At 43.4% G+C, this 26,076-nt stretch overlaps 1 protein-coding gene across 1 annotated transcript; it reads right to left on the bottom strand.

Moving 5' to 3' along the window:
• Positions 1 to 5,707: 5,707 nt before the first annotated feature.
• Positions 5,708 to 22,387, bottom strand: LOC111232202 (hepatocyte nuclear factor 6-like). The gene is made up of 2 exons (XM_022759606.1): positions 21,349 to 22,387; positions 5,708 to 6,000 (listed from the first exon to the last, which is right to left on the bottom strand). Exons 1-2 carry the CDS (start codon positions 22,385 to 22,387, stop codon positions 5,708 to 5,710), a joined length of 1,332 nt encoding a protein of 443 aa, XP_022615327.1.
• Positions 22,388 to 26,076: the final 3,689 nt, after the last annotated feature.

Below are 26,076 nucleotides of genomic sequence, written 5' to 3'. Positions count from 1 at the left end.
CATCGAGCTTGAACTTTGCAGTCAGATTTGGCTGTGATGGAGTGGAAGATGGAGGTGTCGGAGTGACGGGTGGCGGGGCGGGGCAGTCATTTGGCAGTCGGGCACTACAGCGCGTCACAATTCAGACAACCTCTTTTCCCTTGATTTTGTTCTAACATCCTGCTCTTCCTCCTTCCCACTGGCCTGCACCTCTCTCTACCTTTTTTCTTGTTTTGAAACTGATTGTCTTCTACCATCACAAAGACACTTGGTTCTGATTGATTAACAGGTAACAGAAGAGGGAGAGCACAGTGTGACTGGGGGTGTCTACATCAGCCCCACTGGCAACCTATTTGATCCCACAGTGAAACGACACACACACATGCTGTTTGACAGCAAACGCTGACGACATTTCTGGTGGGATGATCAGTTGCCAAGTGGTACTGTGGTTGGTTGGTCGGTCAGTCAGTAAGAAATGGTTTCAAATCTTCGCATGACAAATATTGCAACCCATAGTAAAGGAACATAAAAAAGAAAACACTTTGTCTTCCACGTAGGTACAAATGAACACACATACACAGATTGAAGAAAAGCATGTAGACAAACATACAGGTATATTCAAGGCCGCTCGGGCCTGTGTGTGTCCCTCTGATTAACTCCAAGTAAACAGCCTGTCTTTGGAAAAGCAAGACACACATTTCAGGACCCGAGTGAGGACCACAAGCTGAGGAATGAAGATTGAATGCTATTGATTGGGAGGAGAGGAGTTTGACCTCCCCCAGCACACACTGCCCCCTACTGTCTGGATTTATATACATCAAAGAAACATGGGGAAAGGGGAAGGGTTGCAACAACACATGCACACAACCAGTGAATCCAACAGTGACGGAAAATCTAAAAACAAGGACCCTTCCAACGCCTAAACCCAAATCCTCCCACCTTTTTTTGTTTTGTTTTGATAACCAAAATATCCCCCACCCTTTCTCCACCCACTCCCAAGTCTTTCCATCCTCCTCCTCCTCTCCCCACAAAATCACAGGTCATTCCTGTTGGTTTCTATACAGTTATACAATATCCATGCACAAAAGAAAAAAGCGCACCTTCTTTTCAATAGGAGGTGCTGGTCTTTAATATTCTAAGAACATCAGGAGCACTTGAACACACCCAGGAACCTTCGAAAGTAACTGTGAAATTGTTTTTTTTTTTTTCAGAGAAAAGACAACTTAAAGGCAGAAGAAAGCTAACAATGAGTAAAAGGTTATTCCTCCTTTGGTTTAACATCAAATTTTTTGGTTTAAAATTCAGCCCAAATCATATTTTTGTCATTTCTTTTTCTTTTCTTTTTTTTTTTGTTTTTTTTTTGTTTTTTCCTTTAAATGTACCTGCCTATGAAAGAGCTTTGAACTAAACATCTAAAGTGAGTAGCTCTTGCCCCTCTCTCTCTATTCTAGCCTTCTCTTCTGTCTCTTCTTTTCTCATGTTACCCTCCACAGAAACATTCACAATGTCTTTTCCTTTATGAAAACAGTAAGTACATGCCGTAGCAAAAACAAACAAAGAGAACGTACGAGAAAAATGAGCAAACAAATAAAAGGAATTTAACAGTATAAAGCTTCAAGTCACAAGTTCCAAAACTAACTATCATAGTATCATAGTTTCATAATCATTGTTATCATTATCAGTATTATTTTCAGTTTAAATTACATAAAGTTTACATGAAAGGTTTTTGAGGTATTTCAGAATTAATTGTCAACACACGCCTACCGAGTCTTAGCACTAGCCAGGGGGAGAGGTCGACTGGACAGACAAGGTGGAGGGAGGAGAGATTTTTGTGTCTATAAACTGTCAGTGAGTCTTCCACACTTCTCTAGTGCAGCCTCTGTGCTTGCACGCAGTGGAGAGAGAGAGAGAGAGAGAGAGATAGAGAGAGACATTTAGTGGTAAGATTTTATAACTACAGCCCTCCGAGCGCTTAGAGCCTCTGCCTTTTTACTCCCCTCTTTCTCTGTTACACAAAAATATCTCTGATGTGAGAGAGGTAAAGTGGCTGAGAGTAGAAGCGCACGGGGCAGAGGAAAAAAAAAAGAAGAAACACAAAAATGCTGTGAGCTACTAGAAGAAGATCAACGATACAGAAACAAAGACTGACAGATTAAAGAGTAACATATAATTTTGTTTCAAATAAATAGTGTATAGAAAATGTTTTATAGACTTTCTACATGATAAAGTGCTTGTATTCTAGTGTATCAAGATGGAAAGTCAATATGGGAGAAAATGCTGACACAGCCCCCACTCTGCGTCCCTCTCTTTGGCCCCCCTTTCTGTCCATCCAATTATGGGTGCATTGTCTGTGTGAGTGCATGTTTGTAAATGGGTGTGCAGCTTTATGCATTCACCCTCCTGGCTGTGTGTGTTTGTGTGTGTGTGTTTGTGTGTGTGTATGTGTGTGTATGTGTCCAGTGCAGTCCCACCCGTGGTTGAAGGGAAAAGGCACTCAACTCTGTCTGCAAGGCAGCCACCTCCTCCTATGTGGCACGATGCAGTCTGACTGCGCTGTTAGTACGAACATGTTTGTATGTATGTATGTATGTATGTTTGTGTGTGTGTGTGTGTCTGTCTGTCTGTCTGTCTGTCTGTCTGTCTGTCTGTAGCAGTTCTGGGCAAAGAGGGGGGGCTCTTTTTTTTTTCTATTTTCTTTTTGTCCCCCTAGGCAGTTTGGGACCGGTAGGCTGCAGTATCTTTGGTATTAGTGGCGGTTTCACAAACCACTCAGCTTAGTGAGGTAGCCACATTGGTTCTCACTACAAACAAATGCCATTTTGTCAGCCTAATACCTAGAGCTGAATCTAGCTATTTACCTATGCTCACTGAACTGTATACCACAAATCAATTTTAGCTCTTCTTCCTTTGGCGACCTTAACTCACTGCTTACAGCAACGTGAAGTTAGTCGGTACCTCCCGATCAACTCCTCGACAATGACCATCTCTTATCTAATCTGCACCGCTAATCTAACTACATTGTTGGAAATGCTACAGTTGCATCTTAAGACCATACAGATAACTATTGAGTCCCGAGCTTTAACCCCCACCCACCCTCCAATGAAACACACTGAATCAGCCAGGACGTTTGGAGGTCATTGTTTTGTCCCCCTCCGTTTTACCCCATTCTTGGGGCTCAGCTTAAAGGGGGCTGAGAGTACCACAGTTCTGACATGAAATGCCAAAAGAGAGAAAGCGTCCATCATTTATTCTTCTCTTCAGCAGCTCCCTGTTTTTCTTTTTTTTCTCTTTCTCATGGTAAATGTCTCCTCCGAGTCTATATTCACATAGAATGCAAAAAAAAAAATACGTCCTTCATTGGCCTCGGTCCTTGCATCCCTCTTTTTTTTCCTTTTAAAAAGTCCTTCCTTTTTTGTTTTTGATTTATCAACAAGGTGCCTTACTTATGCACAACAGAGCACAATAGTAACAAGAAATAGAAACTTTGTGTCTATGGTACTAATTGAATACCCGCATCAATATAGAGAGGAAGAGAGAAAGAGAGGGGGGCAATGGGGTTAGAGGGAAGAGGAGGTAGAGAACCAAAGATAGAATGAGAGATTTTTTTCTTCTGCTTCAAAATGTGTCCAGTTATGTGTTGGAGACATTTTCTTTTTGTTTGTAACACATACTGTGTGTGTGTGTGTGTGTGTGTGTGTGTGTGTGTGTGTGTGTGTGTGTGTGTGTGTGGTATCTTTGTCATTTGAGGTTTGGTTATTGTATGCCTTAAAATCTGATTCTTTTTTTCTTTTTTTTACTAAAAAAGTATATTTTACTTCAGTTAAAAGCTGATTGTTGGTTGGCTATGGCACACACCGCCCGTCATCAGTGGGGCGCACTGTAGCTGTGTGTGAACCCTAGTACCATATTCTCTGATTCGCATTAAGGCAGTAAGCATTGGCACTAATTATTGTAGCATTTTGTCAGCGGAGTGTGGTGGTTAGCTACTGACAACCCTTGTGTGGGAGTAACCAGGAGATTTGCTTTGAATCACATCTGTTAAGAGCTTTTTTTTTGTAAACAGATGGGATGGAAAAATGGAATAATGATTTGATAAAATATGAAGCCTCCCAGAATAATGTAAATTAAACCTCCACTGCACCTCAAAAGTGCCTGTCTTAGTAAGCCTTTCTGTCACGTTTTACTGTTACTGTTGTACTCTTCTGTCCCCTCTTTGTGTAATTTCTGTAATCGTATTCTGTAGATTCTACAAGATTTTGGATTGGTTAAATAAATCCCTGCCTTTGCTAAATCCCTGTGTTTTCAGCATTCAGTTTAACCATCCCCCTCCTCCGGCTTCACCAGTGCTGGTTGGATGAGGAACAACAATAGGATAATGGTTAGCTATTGATCTGCCTTCAAAGAGCTGTGAGGGCCTGAATGTGTTGTGCCATGACTTCTCCTCAGCATCTAGTGGCTCTTCCCTCCCTCTCCTCCACTCTGAACCCCCTCGCTCTGCTGGACACAGGTCTCTGCTATCGACAGCAGGGGGCACTGTTGCTCTGTCAGCACAGACAGGACAAGGGAGGGAGAGGTGTGCTGCTGCTGCTGCTGCTGCTGCTGCTGCTGTGGTAGTAGTGAGGCCTTTGTGTCCCCATCTCCACTGGGTTCCATGTGCTCCTCTTGCTCTCTGCTTTTTCGTATGCAGCTGTAATGTAGTTGGCTGGATGCCCGAGCGTGTTGTTGTCGCTTGGTTCTCAGTTATTGATCAGAGGAAAAGCTCCCAGCAGAACAAAGAGCATGTCCAGACATCTCACCCGCCTCTCCTGTTGGTCAGAGAAACACAGACTCTAGGCTCAGGCTAAGAGTAACAATGACATGTCTCCCTACAGGCCTCCAACATCTGTGCAAAAAATATAGACCTGGGCCAGGAAGACCTGAGTATCTACTGCCGAGCGTCTTGCGTTTCACCTTCAGGAGGGGTCAAGGCCCCGCTCTCTCTGTCTGCATTGATTAATTTTTCAATTCATTAGTTTGCCGTATGATCAGGCTGAGCTGCTCTCTGAAATGGCTGGCCATCAGGGAATACCTTTGGCCGAGGAATGAAGGAGACTACAGGAGGAGGGGGGGAGGTAGAGGCGGAGAATTGGAAAGCCTTGTTGTTTTTTTCATAGGCTGCGTTGTTTTCTTTATGACGGCCTTGTGTGTGCAGGATGGGGCTTGGATAATAAGGCTATGTGCTGTTCTGTTGTCAGATTTATTGCCGTTCTTTCGCCCTTGTTGCTTCCGTGTGCCGGCGTAGAGGGGATGTGAGAGAGAGTAGAGGCAGACACAAAGGAGGTGAGTTGGGAGAAAAAAAATCGGAATCAGTGGTTACTTGGGTGGTGAAGCATAATTCAGATACCTTCCAACAAAAACGTCAAATCTTTGGTGTCTCTTTACTTTGTCAGATGCCGTAAAAATGATTTTCTCTCAAAAAAGACAGAATTAATGATTGTCCTTATGTGAGTAATGCAGAGTGAGCCTGACTTCACTGTTCACCTTTTAGATTATGTTTGTTTCAGGTGAGAGCTTGAAATTCTGACTGACAAAAAAGATGATTGCATGGCACAAAGGATTTTCAGGCAGAGGACACATTCAGACGGCCCAGGCCAGGTAGGGTTGTTATAGACAGGTTTCACAGCCAATCTCCCGTGCTGCCTGTTGTTCCAACCTGGTTCCCCGGCCCTCTGAAGGTCCTCTCCTCCTCTCAGGCCTTGGAGAAGGTAGTGGCGGATGTGCCTGGCTGCCCGGGGCTGGTACCGTGGTCATCGTGCCAGCGGTCCACGCAGCGGCGGCGCGCATTCATGAAGAAGTTGCTGACGGTGCTGAGCTCCAGGCCGAGCTGCTGGGAGATGGTGATCTGCATTTCCTTGGATGGACGCTTGTTCTCCTTGAAGATGGCGATGAGTGTGCGGCGCTGCAGGTCAGTGAAGACCAGACGCTGTTTCTTGGGCGCCGTGTTGCGGTCCTTGTGTTGCTCCTGCTCTTTGCGCTTGCAGGCTTGGTGTGGATGGCAGCGGTGGGAGGGATGGGGATAAGAGTGGGAGGCAAAGAGGGGAAAGAAAACACAAAGCAAGGTAAATATACAAAAGTGATTATTTTCATGACTAAATAACAAAGACGAGCAGTGGAGGGAGGTAAAGTAACTAAGTGTATCATTATCCAATACTTAAACACAAAACTTAGTTTATACATCAGAGATACAGCAGTGATTCTACAGCTCCATCTCTATTGCCATATTAAAGTTGATTTAAAGCTAATCCATGCCTCCTGCCCAGTGGGAATATTCCTTCCATCCTGCAGAGTGCAGACAGGGAGCCAGCCTGCGGTGAGAGAAAGATGGGGTGAGGAGGGAAGGGGGGGGGGGGGGGGGGCTGGCTGTTGCCTGCTAGCTGGAGACACTGCTGTTTGATTCAATATTAATGCAGTTTGAGTCGCAATGGGGGACTGAGTGACTGTTGCACAAAAGTAAGCATTTTGTGTGTGTGTTTGGAAATGAGAGAGAGAGAGAGGAAGGACAGACGCAGGGAAAGAAAAGCTTGGAGAGAAAAGAACAGGAAAGGTGGAGGAGTAAGATCAAGTGTGTGTGTGTGTGTGTGTGTATGTGTGTGTGTGTGTGTGTGTGTGTGTGTAAGAACCAAAGAGAAGAGCTGAGAAGAGGAGGGAGGGGCAGCAAGTGAAGGAGAAAGAGAGATATTGACCGACTTTGCTGTAGGAATTGGGGGTTCTCTGTAGGGACTGAGGTCAGAATCCCCCCCCAGCAGGTCTACAGTCTGCTACTTCAAACAGAGCCCACTGGAGCCCACTCTATTGAGCTCTGAGAGGGTATTTATAACCCACTCAGCCCCCCCCTCCCAAAACCCAAACACTCAAGAGGTGCATGCACTGGCTGCTATGAGCCCCTTCCCATACACTGAGCAATTTTCAAAAGAAAACACACCGAGTGTACTCTTTTACGTTAGGGAGGGGGTCCGAGGGAGTGGTGGGGTTGTAACCAGCGAACACAGAAATTAATAGTTAATAGAGTGTTGTGTTGTGGGTAAGTGTGTTGTAACTCAAAGTATTTGTAGGAGAGGAGTGGAAAGCAGCAGACAGGCGCAGGGTAAAAGGCAGGAACGGCACCCAGAGATGGTGTAGGAGGAGTGGTGTGTGGAAGGTTAAGGCACCACCTCTGCAGCCACATGTTCCCCTGCTGGCTGAGGATCGAATCCTGCCAGAACGGGTCTGTGTGTCCCTCTCAGCTTCCCTACTGTCTCAATAAAATGAGAGCAAATTGGAGAGAGAAAGAGAGAGAAAGATGCCATCCCTGTGGGGTCTCCACCTGCTGCCGTTGGTATTGTCTGATACTTTCATAGTTGCCTTCAATAATGTCTCACTCCCACGCTGTGTGTGTGTGTGTGTGTGTGTGTGTGTGTGTGTGTGTGTGTGTGGTTGTGTGGTGTGTGTGTGTGTGTTGATTTCATGTAAGGACGAATTTTTCTTTTCTTTATGTTCCTTCTTGTGTGTGTGTGTGTGTGTCAGTGCATGAGAGTGTGTGTTTGGGGGGGAGGCTGTGATTATGCTGAAGTGGCTGGAGCCAAGCAGTGGCGCTGTGTGTCTAATTACAGTGGAACAGAGCCCATTGATCAGCCATTGCAGTCCAATCTGTTTACTACAGATGTCTAACCTGCACACAGGCCTATCCATCATATTCATATTCCACATCAACACTGCAGCTATATATACATCACACAAACGCACGCGCTAATATGCCACATACAAAATTGTACAAACGCATGCTTGTATGTATATCATCATATACTGTAGAATACTTTGATTTATTATAATATTACAGCTAGTCATGAGGATGAGTAGGCGGAGGTGGATGATGATGTCATTTTATGGTTTGGTGAAATTATTCAGTGTCACAGTGAGTTAGGTCTCAGCAGGTCAGATGCTACAGTACGAGCAGGACAGACCATTAAAGCTGCAAGAAGTCACATAAAGCTTTTGTGAGGAAATCGTTGGCACTGATGAGGCCCGCGTTCACCAGAATCCTAACATGCTGCATCTATTGTTGTATTTTTCTTTAACGAAGTTGCTCCAAGTATAATGACATAAGAGGCACTTTTAAACCCTCAACATCCGCGTTTCCCGGTGAACCTATAACTACAGACCAAACTAAATGTCACCCAGTAATTCAACGGATAAATACTGGCAGGTCGACTCATATGATAGATTTAGTGGCAAATTGATTTATCTGTCATTCATCAATATGACAACAGCCTCTTTGAAAACACACTCTGGTCTGAGTCCATGACAGAGAACTGTTTATAACTCATTTTGTGAAACGCGCTTAGTTTACTCGCCTCGTGCTTCTTATTGAAACAGACATCATTTGTGATTCATAGACATTCAACAACTTTTCTGACAATGAGATATCTGACTTGATAAAGATTCAACTATGTATGCTCCTTAAATATATAGTGTGATTTGTTCTGATCAAGACTAAGTTATATAGTCACATGTAATATAATGCAGTTGTTGATATTATTATGTTTCATCATTGATAAAAGTGTAATTGTATTTTCCAATTTTCCATGTCAATGTCAGAGGAGATTAAATGTGATCAGTTAAACTGAAAGTTAAACCACTGTTCTTCTTAGTGGTTAAAAGAAGAAGAAAAAAAAACTAACGCATACTAGTTTAAGGTATCACCTAAAGTGACAATAACTGGCAACCAGTAAAAAGAAAAAAAATAGAACATCTGCATCCAAGACACAACACCAGCTGAGCAGATAAAATTGTAATTTCCAAACGATTTCTTCAACAACAAAGCAGTAAGTGAAACATTTATCATTTACCAAACAATACCAAAATTTGTGCAGAAAATTCTTGTTTACAGATCACAGTTTGAACATTGCAGTCACAATCAGACAGCTTACGTTCGCAGGCGGGAGGATGCTATACTTATTAAAACCTTTAAAGACTTGCAGTGGATCAGAGGTCTGCAGTGACCACAGAGAAGTTGCTGCTCCACTCAGCAAAGACATGCCGTCCCCTCTGGGTTTACCTTGAGTAGAAGAGGATTCGTTTCCCAGCAGGACAATGAGCCTAAACATGCATCAAGGCTCTACCAGGCCTGTTTGAAGTCCAACAAGGAGCGGCAAGTAGTTCTGACATGCATGTCTTTTCCCTCCACACCTCAACCCTACTGAACATCTTTGGCACCATTATTTAAAAAAAAAAATTAAAAAGAAAAAAGAGAAAAAATTCATGTTCTTCGATAAGAACAGTGATATCAATTCCCAAAATCCAGACAGAGTGTGAAATGTGAATATTGTAAAAGGTAAAAATACTTTTTTTTTCTCCATTTTGTGTCTTACTCTACAGCAGTATTTTTTATATTGGCCATGCTTTTAGAACAGTTCCACTGTTTTTCCTGCTAGATTAATACAGCCAATATTATTATAAATATAGAGGAATTTTTATCTCAATATTTAAGTCCAGTCTATGTTTCTGTTTATTTTCTGCAGCTTCTGGTTGACCTGAACACCTCACTTCCGTCCAGTGTGTGACTTTTTTTTCATCCAGATGTGTGACCTTGCACAGGTATGCATACACACACACACACACACACACACACACACACACACACACACACACACACACACACACACACACTAAGTGTTTGATTTGGGGTATTTTGCATAAATATTTTCTTCATGTGATGTAAATGTATTTTTTCTTATTTTATCTACTTTCTTTAAATTAGAAAACATGCTATTTTTCATGAACAGCCTCACTGTCATTATGTGAATTTACAGACAGTAAAATTCACATGGATCTATCTAGTTACAGGAAGGGGGATCTTCCAAAATCTATTAATGGATTTGATTTTAAGAAGCAGCAAAATCTGTGGGGGAAATGCTTGGTAAACTAACTGCTGGACATTTTTTAGGACTTTATTCTCTTTAAATCTCCGAAAATTAAGAGAGACAAAAAAAAATTCAGGATGTATGTCCATACATGTTTTGTGTATGCTATAAGCACATAAAAACTGACTCAGGGGAGGAGTGTTTCTCTCTTAATGTTCCTCCACAACAAGTTCAGAGGATCCCAGTTTCTCTTGTCCACATCTTTGTGCCGGCGAGTCACGTCCTGCCACCTCATCGACCGCTTGCTTTGTGCCGTTTCGATCGGCAGGTGTCGCTCTCGCCGTGGCCCGGCTGCACGGGGCGCCGTAGTGCGCTGCCTTTGCTACAGGCGCTGGATTTAGTAATCAATATCGATCGATCGGTGAGGAAGGGGGCCCTGATTACTGAACCAAGCTCGGCGTAGAAAAGAAAAAAAAATCGATCATTGCAGCTTTTAGAGCTACAGTAGGCACCGAGCAGAGAGACGGACATAAACTCATGCACAAAGAGCAGCCGGACCAGAGCAGAAATCCTAGTTTGGAGCTGAGTGTTATGTGAGGTTTACACCCCGCTGGTACACGGCCAGACAGAGATGTGATTTCTATAACTCGCTATATGGAGCCGTGAACGGCAGCTGACCTACTTTGAATGGATCCCTCAGGCTCTTCTCACACATACAAAGACTGGTCAACAAAGACATGTTCATCCATGGCTTTACTGTTTTACTTAACATACATACATTTTTAATTTGCTATATTCTTAGTCTAATATTGTGATAATATTTCCCATGAATATATAGGCTAGTAGACGCCCCGTTGATCCTCGTGAATGTCATAACCCGGACTGGACTCTTTGACCTTTTTCTCTTCAACGATCAAATTCCTTAATGAGTGATTTTTCCCCCTCAACCTATCCTTTTCTGCTCGGATGAAAACAGTAGAACTTGGGCCTATTTCATTTCCACTGATGACATTAATATTCTTCGCTTCACGACAAACCAAGCGAGGTTAAGAGAAAGGCCCTGGGTGTTCAATATCGATCGATAGATTCGTGAATAATTCGTGTGTGAAATTCAGTTCGTCCAATTAATTATGCCTCGGAGAGAGAGAGAGAGGTGGTGGTGGTGGTGGTGGTGGTGGGGGTCTGTAGAGGAGATTCATGGAGGGGTGGAGACGCGAGAAACACCACCAGGAAGGAAGGAGGGAAGGAAGCGATGTGATGATCCAGCTTTCTCTGCGGACTTAAAATCAGAGAAGGGGTTGGAGAGGAAATGATCATCACCTGTTTCACCTGTGCTGACTGTACATGATCCAGGCTGTCTGAGGGGCTCCGCTGTCCCCACAGATGCGAGTCCATCTTGAGCATTAATCATTTATTGATCACCACTGCCCTTCCTGCTCATAATGAGAAAGTCAAACCGCCTAATATTGTGCCTATGAAACCATGATTACACATCTGCATTTGAATTTTTTTTTCGCCCCCTGCTCTTCGTTTTCCAAAGAGCCTCCCCCGCGGTGTGAAATCCAATCATGAAGCACTGTTTGTGATCCCTGTAAAGCAGACGGGGTGAAAGTCTGTTGATTTAATTAATTTACCAATAAACATGTTTACCGGTTATGGTTCGGCGCGTTACACACACACACACACACACACACACACACACACACACACACACACACACACTGCAGGCCGTTTATTGTTGGAAGCCAATCCTGTCGTCTGCTTGTAGTTGCTCTCTTCTCCATATTGTGAGAAGCATGATTGGCCAATTTGATGTTTAAGTCCATTTATTAAGTAACGTCTCTGCTGTTTCGCATGGGCTGTTGCCCTAAAGATTGATAGCAGCGTATGTGTCGGCACGGCCCCTCTCTGTACACTGTGGCATTTATTCCATTCAGGCTGCAGGGCAGTGCCAACTCTCTCTCTCTCTCTCTCTCGCCAGGCCAAAACACTTCCAGCTCGATACTCCTTAATGTAATGAGTGAGAATTGGTGTTAATATACTGATAAAGCGACACAATTTGTTTGTTTGCCTTCTCCGGCGACTCAGCTGCGAGGCATTTCTTCTTCAGCACTTCAATAACACTCAACCTGAACTCAGTTACTCCTTCGCCCACAAGGCACCTCAGTCCTCCATATGCGTTTACCTTTAGATTTGCTGTATCATCTATCACAGTCATGCGTGCACCGGAATTTATATTTCATTAAAAAAAAAAAGAAGTGTGTTTGTTGTGAGTGTGTATATAGGCTATAGCTTATGTATATGTGATCAAAAAACATCATATTTTATGTGATGCGTCAGCTTAAGATCCACAAAATGCACCTGAGAAACGTGATTTTATTCAGCTCTGTTTTCACCCCCACATGTTATTAGCAACCCAGTGTTAAAGAAAAAAAAATTCAATAATCAGTAAAGGCTGCTGTCTGTGATGATCACGCTCCTTATGAGGTTTTAGATAATTAAATGCACTCAGCCATTTAAGCGCATGATTGAGAGAAACGTATGACTGAATTTTAACCTGCATTATTATTATCATCTTTTTTTGCCAGTTTAATAGCAGCCTTGTTCTGCATGTGCCATTTATTTGTATGATTGGTTCCATTGTTAGTGTGATACTCTTACCCGCGATTATCATTGATTTCATTTATAATTGCTTTGACCAGTTATGCGTGATAGCGGTAATGATTATGATGCTTTATTTTGTAGCCACAGACAGGCAGGCCCACGCTTTCATTTCCCCACTAACAACAGGTGTGGGACCGCCGTGTGTGTGTGTTTCTCTGTCTGTACTTTATGAATTTATTAGGAGATTCATTACTTGGACAAATTATTATTAGACGAATTGTTCTTGAATTGAATCCTGATTGTATTGGTAAAAAGAATTTGGCGAATGTGCCCAAAATCTCAAATCAGTGCTTAAAAAATAAAACCACGAATATATACATTTAAAAAAGAAATCAAGAAATAGACTTTTTAACTGCTTTAAACTGCACATCATAAACAATTTGAATAATTAAATATAATTAAAATAACTAAAATAAATGAACATTTAAACAAATAGCATCTGTCTCTCCTGGATTTGGTGGGTGAGCGGTGGGTGGAGAGGCTCTGTGACCGGTCAATAGATCCGCATGTCTGGGCTTCATGCGGATCTGAGAGCCAGAACAAAAACTCCCTTTAAGCTCCTTTTTAAATTTACTGAATAGAGTTTACAAACGTTGCAAAGCTGCGAGAAAATTAAAAGAAAGTAAACCTATAATTTATGTTTTGTTTTTTTTGTTTTTTCTTGTGGGGAAACTTCACAATAATCATTAACTTTTAAATCTCGCGGGACTATCCGGGTACACAGTTAGGTCAAAGTTCGCCCTCCTCTGTATTTACGATGCTAAAGATGAGGTGCACAGATTTAGAAAAGTTACAGCGAAGGAAATATGTTCATTTTCTTCAAATGTTCAGCTGTCACTTCTCTGTTATTTCTTATTTGTCGCAGGAGAATCAGCAAACTGATCTGCAGTCAGGTGATACTGTTGACTCTCTGCGGGGAGACAGACAGCTTTTCAATATGCAGGAATTTTCAAGATTCAATTCAATACAGTTCTCACTCAATCATGTGGAGAGAATCAACAGAAATATTTCCAACCCGGCGCTTATTGCACTGAGCTAACTGCATTTATATGGTCGATTTTCTCCAATGCAAAACACAGCATATTCGATTGAAATAAATAAAGTGTCGTGTCTTTATTATTCTGTAGCAAATTGCGTGCGTTCTTTAATTTAAAGGTTTTATACCCACTATATATTAGCATTTATTCCAAACTCCATTCGTGTCTTTTGTAAGTTTAGATTGGTTTAAAAAATGAATGAGGCTGCATTCATTTATTTATTTATCTATTTATTCATTTCAGGAGTGCCCTGTTTTATCTTATTGATTAATTGAATTAATTAAACTATTAGGCGATGTGTGTAAGAATTAAGAAAATAGCTAATAGCAGTAACAATAATAATAATGATATAATTCATCATTTATATTTGACGGTGTAAAATACATTATTAAAACTGTAGTGTCTTAATCTGAAATGTTAAAAAGAAAAATATCATCACACACACATACACACACATACACACACACACACACACACACACACACCCCTTGCCGTGTTCTTTAGAAATCCTGACTGTATGATTGTATAAACAATAAGTCAGCATTTTCATACCGGCTCAAAATAAACAGGTTAATAATTTTAGAATAACCAGCAGCCAGTTCGTTATATTTAATAACATGTAATACAAAGGGTATATGGGCTGACATCGATTCATTCATCAATTGATTTCACAGTCGTTTTGTTCCTTTGTTGATCTGTGTGGGGTTGGCCAACCGGAGTTTCGGGTTGCATCTGTGGGTACGATAATCTGTGTGTCTGTCTGGCTGTCTGTCTGTGGGTCTTTGTGTGTCTTTGTGTGTGTGTGTGTGTGTGTGTGTGTGTGTGTGTGTGTGTGTGTGTGTGTGCGCGCGCGTGTGTGTGTGCGCGCGCGCGTGCGTGTGTGCGTGTGTGTGTGTGTATGTGCGTGCGCGTGTGGTTTTGTTGTGATCGACCCTGTAAAAAGACTTACAGAGGTTCCGTACAAACCATCTGCAGGCTCTCATTTCAGAAAGGCCCGGCGTGAAGTCGAGACACGATCTGTCAACAGCTGAATCTCAACATTCAACAAACAGTCTTTTTACCTACAGTGTCAATTCTTACACGTCTCGTGCGGAGATTAGTCATTACAATCCAAAAAGAAATACCCATTACACAATGCGTTGCAAAAATGTCAGTTTTACACCTTGTTTAATCTTTTACTGGATTTCAAATTCTCATTTTCCTTCAAGTAGTGAAGCAAATTTAGAAAACTCTTTTATTTATTATAAGAAAAATATGTTTATATTTCTATTTCCTCTGCAATAGCGTATTTCTTCCTGTCGTCTCTAAATATGGCCGCTTCTTTAAAAACATCTAAAACATGCATCAGCTTAAGAAAGAAATAGAAATAAACTGAATTATTTTCTCTCCATCTGAGAAATGTTAGATTTTAACATCTATTAGAAGATGAAATATGTTATTTCTCTTATAGAAACCTTCCGGTGTGCTCCGGCCTCTCTTCTCTTTAATCGTGTGGACAGTGTCCTTGCCTTGTGTTTTTAGCCTGCGCATTAAACAAGCCATTATCGGGTCTTTAATAAACGATGGCCTGTCAGGACGTTAGATAAGCGGCCAGTGTGTGGACACATCGCTGCATCACTGCTGCTTCAGCTCCGCTGGACACAGATTTATAACCACTCTCCCTCCAAAAAAGTAATCCATTACTTATTTCCCCAAAGTATGCGTGGGAACAGGAATACCTGCAAACAATCACACACACCTGAGTGTTGACATCTCAGGTGTTTGCTCAATGAAAAATTGAAGCAGAGGTGAAGCAGATTTGATCAAATCAGGTTGGAGGAGAAAGTGATGGCAGAATTTGAATTTGTTATTTTGCCTCTTTTGCATCAGTCAAATTATCTGTGGAAAGACAGTGACTCCATGCAGGAACCGCAGGGAAAGCAGTGGAGTCAGTACAGGCGCGCAGGACGCACGGAGCAGATCCCATTTTTTGGGGCATCCCAGCGTTACATAACAGCGGGCTGAGCTCCACTGACACAGCGCTGATGTGCTCTGGCCAACATTTTAATTGCACAACAGCCTGCTCTTTGGAACCGTCACTTTGGCTCTTATGTAAACCACCACACTTTGTGGCGGGTCAAAAGCCACAGTTTGATTTGTTTTCTCATCAGCCATCTTCACACAAAGCCCCACACCGCGTTCACCTAAATCTTCAAATCCTGTTTATGCAGCCATTTGACTCCAGAGATCCACGACGAATAATCAGATTTAATTATGATTATCTGAGGTTTGGGCCCTTTGTATTTTTGCCTAGAAGGAGGGGGGCGGTGGGTGCACGCAGTGCCATTAACCCTTTGATGCTAGCCGCGTGCATTTAGTCGACTCTGCCAGCAATTTGATTTAAAGGTCATTCTCTCCTATCGATCCAGTTTGGCGAGGGGGCGACGGAGTAGCGTAGGAATTGATCATCTAAAATAGAAGAGACGGTATTCGAGACTGTACAGAGTCCAGACTTCTACTTGCATTTTCTAATTGCTATAAGCGCCCCCCCCCCAAAAAAAAACCCTCCACCCCACCCCGTGTGAATTGGAACTCTGTGTGTGGTGTGTGTGTGTGTGTGTGTGTGTGTGTGTGTGTGTGTATGTGTATGTGTGTATGTGTGTGAGAGAGAGAGAGAAGATGTGGAAGACAGTGCAGGCTCCTGCCTCAGTCGGACTAATCTGATTTCTATTAAAATTATATTATTTTGAATAATAAGGTCGACATGGTCAGAGCAGTGTGTGCAGGACTGGGCCGTGTGGGTGGGACGTGTAATGAGCGAGAGGAGGTTAAACGACTGTGAACTTTAAGTCGTCTCATGCTGCTAATCCTGCTCCATCACAGAAATAGAGGGGCGCTGCTAAACCTCTGCGATTTTAAAAGTCAGCATTTGACTGTGTTTGACCGGGGCATGCGGCGAGGTGTGCAACAAGCCAGCGTGAGAGCAGAGCGCGCGTTCATTAGTCATTCTGTTGTGTGTTATGAAGGGTGAGCTGTTAATGGGAGAAATGGTGTTGCATGGTGGAGATGGAGGGGGTTGCATGGCTGCATGGCGCAGCTCCAGAGATGGAAAGGAGAGGCCGGGGAATGGAAATCGATACAGATTCAGGGCTCGCCAGATCGGCCTTAACAATGTGGCGCAGACGCACTCTACATCCCGATCACATACACACAGGAGAGAAGAAACGGGGAGGCGACACGTATGCAGGCTGTAGCTGATGCTATGATATTGTCCTATGCAGTCATGCAGGATGGGAAGCTTTAGTTGCGTCTAAATACAACAGAATGAATCTTGTTTTAGCGTGTATGCGCATTGTGAATATTAATTTCAGTCCACAACGTGAAGATTTATGCTAATCTAAAGTTGCATTAATTGAGTTTATAGCCTCCACCACATACAGCCAGCCTCTTCACGCAGGGCTACAGATAACGATGCAAGGCGTGAGATGTCATTTCATCTGGTATGAGCTTCGCTGAACCCGGGATTTAAGCAAAATAGCCTCGAGGTATAACCTCAAGAAAATGACTGTTGCTCTCCCACTAGAGGATTTCAAAGGCGATGCTTGTACATGCGTGTGTCAGTACTTACAGCACACGTTGCTGTGCTTAACGAACAACGAGGCTCTGAAACCGCAGCTGCACTGTTTACTCCCCCTATCTTCCCCTCACACATCAATTATTAAAGTACCAATCGATCATTTCGCAGGCTAACATCAAGCCATCTCTTCATGAAAAAAAAAAATCCTGTTTTAGATTATCCGGCTTGAATCACATCTTAATGCCCTATCCAATTAAACCCATTATCCTGGCTCAAATGACCAAAAGAGCATCACTCCTGACTATTGTTGCTTTAGGATATTTTTTGGTGAGCATCCCAAAATAAAGACGACCCCCAGTTTGTATTCAGTGTCTCCCAAAACAAACAAACAACAACAAAAAAAGCCAGAGAGCTGGAGATGTGATTTAAATAGAAAACCCCGGTTGGCTTCGCACTGGACTGGAAAGCAGGATGCAGGAGGGTGTGATTGACGCGATTGTGGATTGTAATATTGATCGATGGGTGGAAGCTGTTGGATGAAATAATGGTGTTTAGGGCCTACAAGAATGCTATTAACTATGTATTGGTAAAACTCCAGTTCACAACCTTGAACTGTCCTCAAAACAGAGACGAAATCCTGCCGTTCAGAGTGGATGGGCGAGTGTTTCAGCACTCTGGACAGTGCCCTCAAACCGCAGAACTGACCTGCTGAATAAAAACCATACGCTTCCTCATACTAACGCTTTGCAGAGGGAAATAAAAAGCTGTTATCTTCTTCTGGTAAAATACAAAGCAAAATAAATCCATTTCATTTGCAGAAAAGCAATCACTTACATTCTTTCTTCTAAAATATCTTACTTTTATCAGTTTGAGGCAACCACGTAAGAGAAAAGCATTTATCTCAAAATCATTAACCCCAGCCTAAGATGAAGTGTTGCCTAAGATAGACAACTGGTCAGCTCAGTGAAAATATATTTAGGCCACCACAGAAAATGATGGAGGGCTTTGCGGAGGGGAAGGGAGCGCAGTGTGACGGGGGTGGGGGTTGGTGGATTGGGGTGTGTGTGTGGGGTGGAGGGGGTGGGGGGGGGGTGTATTGCTCCAGGATTAGGCCTGTGTAAACTGCTTGTAGTCCATTGAAACATGAATAGAGGCCTCCCACCCTCATTCTCAACAATGTTTTTCCTCTGTGTCCTGTGGGTCTTGACCTGCGCACCCTGGCACGTGCTCCGGCCATTCAAATGGTAATGCACCAACTGCGCTTTTTTTTGGGGGGGGGGGGGCATGCCATGGCACCTCATCACTGTCACAAGGAGGAAAAAATTAAGGTATATAGGAAAGGCTGTCTGGTACCACCTTGAGACTGCAAGCTTCATGCTACTGAGAGACACAATTTTTTTGGTGATATAATACAATATTTTCTGCAGCATCTGTCTGGAAAGAGGCGTGAATAAGGCGTGTATAACCCAAACCCCAAAGGGCGAATGAGTGAGAGTGCACGGAACATGATTACAGCAAAAGAAAAAGGTGTGCAGTTGCTTTCTTTCTTTCTTTCTTTCTTTCTTTCTTTCTTTCTTTCCTTCTTTCCTTCTTTCACAACAGCTGTCCTCTTTCCCCTCTTTTCCGGCCCCCGTCCCCCCTTCTCTGCTCCGGGGGAGAGACCAATGGGAGAGAGTGCTGAGGCGGGATAATTGATAGATGCACTGGCTATCCTTATCGATCAGGGCTGTATTGACCCAACCAAATACATTGAGATGGAGTGTGGAATTCAACACAGATGCAAAGACGAATTGTTTTCATCGTTAATGCGATCTTTAAATGCCCCCCAAACCTCACTTTGCCCGCGTCTTTCTTACTTGTGCAGCTTTACAATGAAGCTGCCTATTTATTCAATACTGTAGTCGACTGATGCAAGTGCTTTAAGATGCTCAGGATATGTATAAAAAGCCGCCCTGTTCGCTTGGCCTCGGTGTTATGGTCCTGCATATGAACAAAACAATAGGTGGGGAAGGATGTGGGTCTTTGCCCTTCGTTGCACTGGGAGATGTTAAGCGTGAAGGACACACATTCCCCGCCAAACAGGCCTGTCTCTGTTCTGTTTTTCGTTTCAGGAGTGGATTGTCATGTGTGTGTGTGTGTGTGCAGACACTGGCATTTTCACATTAGCTAAGCAGGGCAGCTGCATTGATTTGTGTGACTGTGATGAATTTGGAATAGTAATTTGAATTTATTGATTGATGTGGCCGAGCGAGTATGGCCCAGCCTCACTTTCAGCCCCCCCACCCCCAAACTCCTACTCTCAGCCCACATGCGCACCGAGGATAATGGTGATTTTAAATGCAATAAGTAAAATGTTGCTCCGTGCATTTACATACAAGTCATTTGTCATTTGGCCCGACTGGATTTTTCCCTGAAACCTACTGAGACAGCAGGTTAATACAGGTTTGAAATCTGCTGTTTCAACAAGAAAAAAATAAACATATTTGGTAGAAATGTATGATAAAATGTATTTTAAAATAGAATCATTTATAACATCTGTCGCCACTGGATCAAATGTAGATATCTCCGCTGCCCTAATTTCCATTTAAACCCCTATGGAGAAGAAATGACACACCTAACACCTATAGGCTCCTGGGCCTGACCACATTAAAATATACAGTAGGTGTCCACTGCACAGGACTGTGCCACTCCACCATGTCAGTTGAATTGGGGGGTTTTATCCTGATGCCGAGTGTGGAAGATATAAAACCCCACAGCCCAATTAGCTTTAACAGCAGTGGCACTTAAAGAGACAATTGTGGAGTGTTTAAATCTTTATTTACCAGAACCCCACTAAATGCGCAAAGGAACAATTTACATGCCATTAAGTGCTTTTCAATAGGGCATTGACTGGAACTAAAATATGCCACTATATCTGCTTAATTGAACTGTTCACTGAAATACGACGCAGAAGAGCTGATTGACGTTTGGAAGCGCAGCACGTCTAAACAAGGCCTTTACACAAACATCAATGAGAGGGGACCTCTCGCTCACATCTGTTTTAACCCCACTGCGACGTCTCTCGTTTTCATTTACGTTCTGTTAAGCAGGTTGTAAGTGTTAAAAGGTTTAAAGGGGGCGGGGATGTGGGTTCACATCACAGCGTTTAGTGGTTTAATCTTTGAGCAATAAAAATCAGAACGATGGATCAAAGAGATGAACCATTCAGAAAGCCAAAACCGATAGAATGCTAGTCTGTGTCTCACTCTGTCTCTCACTGAACAGAAGGGATGCCCAGTCCTCTCTAATATCATGTCCGAATGAGCCCACACATAATGGTGTCCAAAAGTCTGAGACCTCACCTCACCTTTCAGACTTTTGGACTGTATAACCTCTCAAACCACAATAAATACCGTTTCGCAGCCACAGAATATCTAAACAGGCTTTGGAGACAAGATATCCCAGAGTGCACAGGAGACAACAGAGGCCACAGAAAGACGCATCTGTTTGTGTCTCTGTCTTTCAGATCCAAATCGATCATTTATTAGTACGCTACTCTGAAAGGGGACCCCTGGACCTGAAATATTGATCCATAGGAGGTCATGCTCTCCCGTCCCTTGCCAGGCCTCAGACGATCCTCGTTTGCGACGACGCGTTTATTTGACAGGGGAAGTGCCAAAGCATTATATCAAGTTTGTCTGATACAGAATAAAGGGGGATATTTGGGCGGCCGTTATAAGTGTAGATTGGTTTTACTTTTAAAGTAATAGCTGCAAGATATAATGGATTTTGGTCACATCCTGCTTTAATTTCCTTTGTTTGGTCTCTGTCTCTGTGTGTTTTTGTTTGTGTGAGTGAGAGAGAGAGAGAAAGAGGGTTAGCCAGAGGGAGAGGGATGTGTGTATCCATGCTGTATCCGTGCGTAAAAGTGCTCTACTATGTGCGTAAAAACAAACGTGTCTGTGCAGACTGCTTTTGCACCAGTCCTGCTTTTGAGAGATGCCACCGGTCTTTTGTTTATAACACCTCCAGTGTTGCACAGCGTCTGTTTATACTATCATGGATCGTAGCATCAATCAAAATATAGATTTCCCCCAACATTTAACACCCCAACTGTCATGATGAAGTTTTACTCGATACAATCGACTAATAACTTCTAGTAATGTCTGTTTGAGCAGGTATTGACAGTCTCGCCACATTGACTTCTAATTGATCCCTCCACATCACTCAGGTTGGGAGCTGTCTCCTCACTCACCTGCAAGCCTGAGCGCTGACATCCGCTGGAACTCGGGCTCCTGGAGCCACTTCCACATCCTCCTGAACGTCTCCCGGCCAGACTTGAGTTTACTCCACGGTTTAGGATTCCGCAGCAGGTCAGACAGAGTTCCCTGGGATCGGCACAAGATCCTCTGAGCAAAGATGGCCTGGGGGATGCTGTAGCGCTTGAGCTCTGCCGTTATTCGCTGTGCCACCTCCTTGGTATTTATCTCCTCCACCTGCCCTGACCCAGCTCCCTGCCCGCCTCCCACCACCGTCTGCCTGTCCCGGTCTGACAGCATGGACCCGTTTGCCTGAGAGTGCGGATGACTGTGATGGTGTATGCCGTTCAAGGATGTCATGAGCCCGGCCCCATGGCCCCCGAGTCCCCGGGCCAGGTGCTCCTCGCCCCGGGACAGCATGGCTGCATGGGACTCGAAGCCCCCCGAGGAGAGCATCTTGTCGTTGGAGAGGTGAGCTCCAGGACCGTAGGCGCTGAGAGTCTGCTGGGAGCTGTGCAAAGACCCGAGACCGTTAGACAGAGGGGACAGAGGCTGCCCCATGCCGGACATGTCTTTCGGGTAGTGGCCATAGAGGTTACTCATGGAGGCGAGGCTTCGGTCGTCCCTCATCAGGGTGAAGCTGCCGCTGACGTTCCCGGCTGCGAGTCGCTGGTGCGCCGGATGATGGTGAGCATGAGGGTGTGGATGGTGAAATTTCTCCGAGACGGTGGATATGGGGGGCAGGTGTTGCAGCGGCGTCAGCGTGGTGTAGGTGCTACTCAGGCTCATCCCGGAGTCGCACGACATGGTCATTGCCGGATGCAGGGGGCCAGACAAAGCGTGGTCTGTGCGGTAGTCCCCTGCTCCCTCCAGTATGGAGGCCATGCTGGACACCATAGCTGACCGTCCGTGCGACACCAAGTTCCGATGCGACGCCGACGACTGGCGCGCGTGTGGGGAGTTCATTAAGTCGCTCGTTTGATGGGAGTGAGATACACCGTGCAGATTTCCAATGTTTTCCATTGTAAGCTCCATTGTTGGAAGGATCTTTATTTCCACCCCTCTCGCCACTCTCGCTCTCTCCCTCGCTTCTCTCCCCCTCTCTCTCGCTGTCGCTCTATCTCACACTCCTTTCCAATAAATTTTGAACGATTTCAAAGCCGAGCCATTGATTGTAGTTGCCTCTCTGCAGTCAATCCAGCATGGTTTTAAAAGATCGGGTCCCGGCCGCCACACAAACTGCGAACCGCAAACCTCTGCTCAGTGCGTGAAGGTGTCTGCGCCTGCCTGCGTTTCTTTCGCTGTAGAGCACCTTCTACTATACCCAAAGCTCTGCTCTGCTCTCTGTGTGTATATTGATGTGCCCGCGCTCATGTCAGGATGAGATCGAGCCTGTGCGCATGTGCGCGCCCCCGCGGTGTATCCTCGCACTCGCGCATTCTGTCTGGGGCCAATCTGACGTCACTGGCCCCTATGTCATGGGTTGTTCATGTTGCAAACTGAACCTCGGATTCCTGAAAAAGATTGCATTAGACACTTGTTAAGATAAAGCACAGAAATGCAATCCTTTGCAGCGTGTGCAACATTTACACTCAGATGGATAAGAGAGACTCGCTCCTTGTTTTCTCTGATAAAACCGTTTGACACGGCGCCAGCAACGCATGTGATGTCTCTGTTGAAAGTTAAATATTAATTGACATGTATCACATCAGGCCACGAGTGTAATGAGAAAACCACAACTTATCTAGAAGAGGTCATAGCTTACAACCTCCGCTTTATATTGTTTTCGATATTTATGCACATGCTAAATTAAAGATGCACAATCTCCTGATAACTACAGAAAGAACTGCAGAATTTGTACAAGAAAAGATCCAGTTTAAAAACATGACGATCGACTGCGCGGATGACCTTTGACACGTTTCAATTCTGACATGTTTACCCATGAAATCAAATCTGCGTCTCTCTTTCCAAAATCTGAAAAGTAAACGGTGAAATGTTTCCGTCCAGTGTCTTGCTTTAAGCTTTCAATCAGCTCTTTCTAGTGCTTTTTTTTTATCTTGAGAAAATATCACTGAATAAATCTGCTGAGTTTCCTCTCGTCGTCGCTTCTAAGGCTTCATTCAGACCTTCATTCGCAACTTAGATTCACACAAAGAAAATCAAACTCTCAAATACATCAACTCTCACATAGCTCATACTTCATGCCTTAGAAACTTCTGCATAAAACTTGCTGCTCGCTGACGTCAATCCTGGTCAGCAATCCATCACTGTCAGAGTATGTATGGATCAGATGCATCGATAGGTTGGTTCCTATAGCGGCACGATGAGATCGAGGGACTGGATTTTGTGAAAGGACTGAACAATAATAATAACAACGACAACAAAAATAATAAAAATTAGAATAATGATAATATTTGGTGGAAACTGAAGAGTGTGTAAAGCTGATATTTAAATATAAAGCAAATAAAAGGCGAGATTCCAACATTAAATTAAAACTGAAAGGCTGTGGTTTAGTGGAGTGGTTTGTGTTAGTACTGAGTTTAATTTAATAGATTTAATAGTTTAATATTATTGTACCCATAAAAGACCCTCAAAGTGAACCACTGATTTGAATCAACACCAATGTGACACAATCGAAACAAAATCTGATTCGAAGTTTCACAAAAAAAACAAAAAAAAATACAACAGCCTTTGTATGACAGGACTGTGTTGTATGTGTTGCATGTTGTGGTGTCCAGTCCGAGTGTGTGCAGTCGTCTATAGGGTGACACGTGCTGAGACAAGTGACACATGAGAAAAACTGTAAAAATCACATCAACACATCAACACCCATGTGATGTGTTTTAGACATGTTTGAACACACTGGGGTGTGTGTGTGTGTGTGTGTGTGTGTGTGTGTGTGTGTGTGTGTGTGTGTGTCCTCTGCAGGCCTTTAGTAGCTCTATATACACTATATGAACACTGTTACCAAGTGAGGAGCCTTGGCATTTACACCGAAGTTATGTAAAATGAGGCCATTAGGATTTCGACCAGGAGCTGGAAAAAAAATAGTCTAACAATCCAGGAAGTGGCATCACTAATCATTTGCAAATTGCATAAAATAATTTCCCTGACCAGTGTTTACCAACAGTGAGGTCACGGCCATCCATAACTTCACTGATAAATTGTGATATCAGTGGCCTTGGCATACAGCTCCTCTCCCCCAAAATAATGACCCTAAAAACTGTGTCTTTGCTGATTGCCAACGAGGGATGGTGGCTTTTGGCTTGTGCCATCAGGAGAACAGCAGTGTCCGCTTGGGTTAATGTCCCTGTATTGATCCCAGCAACCACTGCTATCGAAAATGAATTACCGAAGCCCGCACAGCAGCGAATCCGTCATCTGTGCTCAGCCAGCCGGCCAGAGCAGCTTATTGGTCGCGGTGGTGATGGATGTTAACTTTCATTGCTGGCTCCTTGCTCCTAATTCACCAGGGTTTACAACCCAAAACAACGCGCTGAAAAGTTTTATTCTTTTACCAAGAACTTGTAAACTTCATATCAGAAGCCCCCTCTGTCTCCCTGTCTCTTTTTTTTTTTTTTTTTTTACTGGGCTCCACTGCGCCACGCGAGGTCAGGTTAACTCTACGCAGATTACAAACAGCAGGGTCAACATGGCGTGTGGAGCTGATCACTATACTTTTCCTATTTCCAATCAATGTTGTTTTCTTCTGTTTCATGCAGCTCAGTCAAATCGTTCAAAAGCAAACCAAAATAAAATTTGAATGCAAAGTAAACCCAGCTATTTTCCCCCCCAAAAAATCCATGTATCCGCCTAGAGCTCGGTTTTAATTTGGATTTTAATGTACTGTTTTCGAATACTTAAATAAGCATATCCTATGGCAAATACAATATGAAATATTAACTGTGTCGATATCTGCGGTGTGACTGGGGCGATGCCGCAGAGACCCGGTGATTTATTTCATATTAATAACAGCGGGCGAGGCGGTGGCCTCAGCACCACGTTGGCATCGACTTTACACACACACACACACACACACACACACTAACACACACACACACACACACACACACACACACACACACACTGCAGCGGTCCTACAGCAGTGTTTTTGTGTGTCCTTATTTGTTGATAATATAAAATCCTGTTTTTTCTAAAAGTTTTAATGTTCTGTTTTTTTATAGGACTTTGGTAGCAGCCTACAGTTTGTTTTAAAGCCACCACAGCTCAGCATTAAAGTCTTTCATGAGGCCCATAGCATTTTGTTTTTATCTTTAAGCACTGCTGTCGTTTACTGATCAACTAATCAATGCTCTAACCCGGAGCTGCGCTCAATGCATTTCTGAAGGATCAATAGCGCCAAAAAATGCATTCTGCTCAAATGGTCTACGTTGGGTCCATCCTGTTATGTGTTTGACCTGTCTCAGCAAACGCTTTCATTAGGCCTACAGGAAATGACCATATGGCACTCAGCTGAAAAGTTTAAACTGCAGCTTTTCATTTGGCTTAATGCTGTGCACTCTCTGTGTTAAAGACACATTACATTTCATTTTTTATTTTCTTTATCCTGCTAAATTTTCATTATTATTATTATTATTAGCCTGTTATTGTTGAACATAATACTAACAAAATTCGTTTTTAAAAAGTAATAATTCAAAAACATTTTTTATCCTTCATGATGTTACTCAGGAGCATATTTCCATGCAGCAAGAGACCCTTTTTTT

The sequence above is a fragment of the Seriola dumerili genome, unplaced genomic scaffold (genome assembly GCF_002260705.1).
Source record: "Seriola dumerili isolate Sdu_G_001 unplaced genomic scaffold, Sdu_1.0 BDQW01000322.1, whole genome shotgun sequence".
NCBI lineage: Eukaryota > Metazoa > Chordata > Actinopteri > Carangiformes > Carangidae > Seriola > Seriola dumerili.
Note: the sequence above shows the minus strand (reverse complement) of the source record. Positions and strands in the feature narration are given on the sequence as shown.

Excerpts from the sequence above, each read along its gene's own strand:
- LOC111232202 (XM_022759606.1), bottom strand. The coding sequence starts at position 22,387 with ATGGAGCTTACAATGGAAAACATTGGAAATCTGCACGGTGTATCTCAC. Across the intron at positions 6,001-21,348 it reads GTCAGCGCTCAGGCTTGCAG|CCTGCAAGCGCAAAGAGCAG; the intron begins GTGAGTGAGGAG and ends ATCCACACCAAG.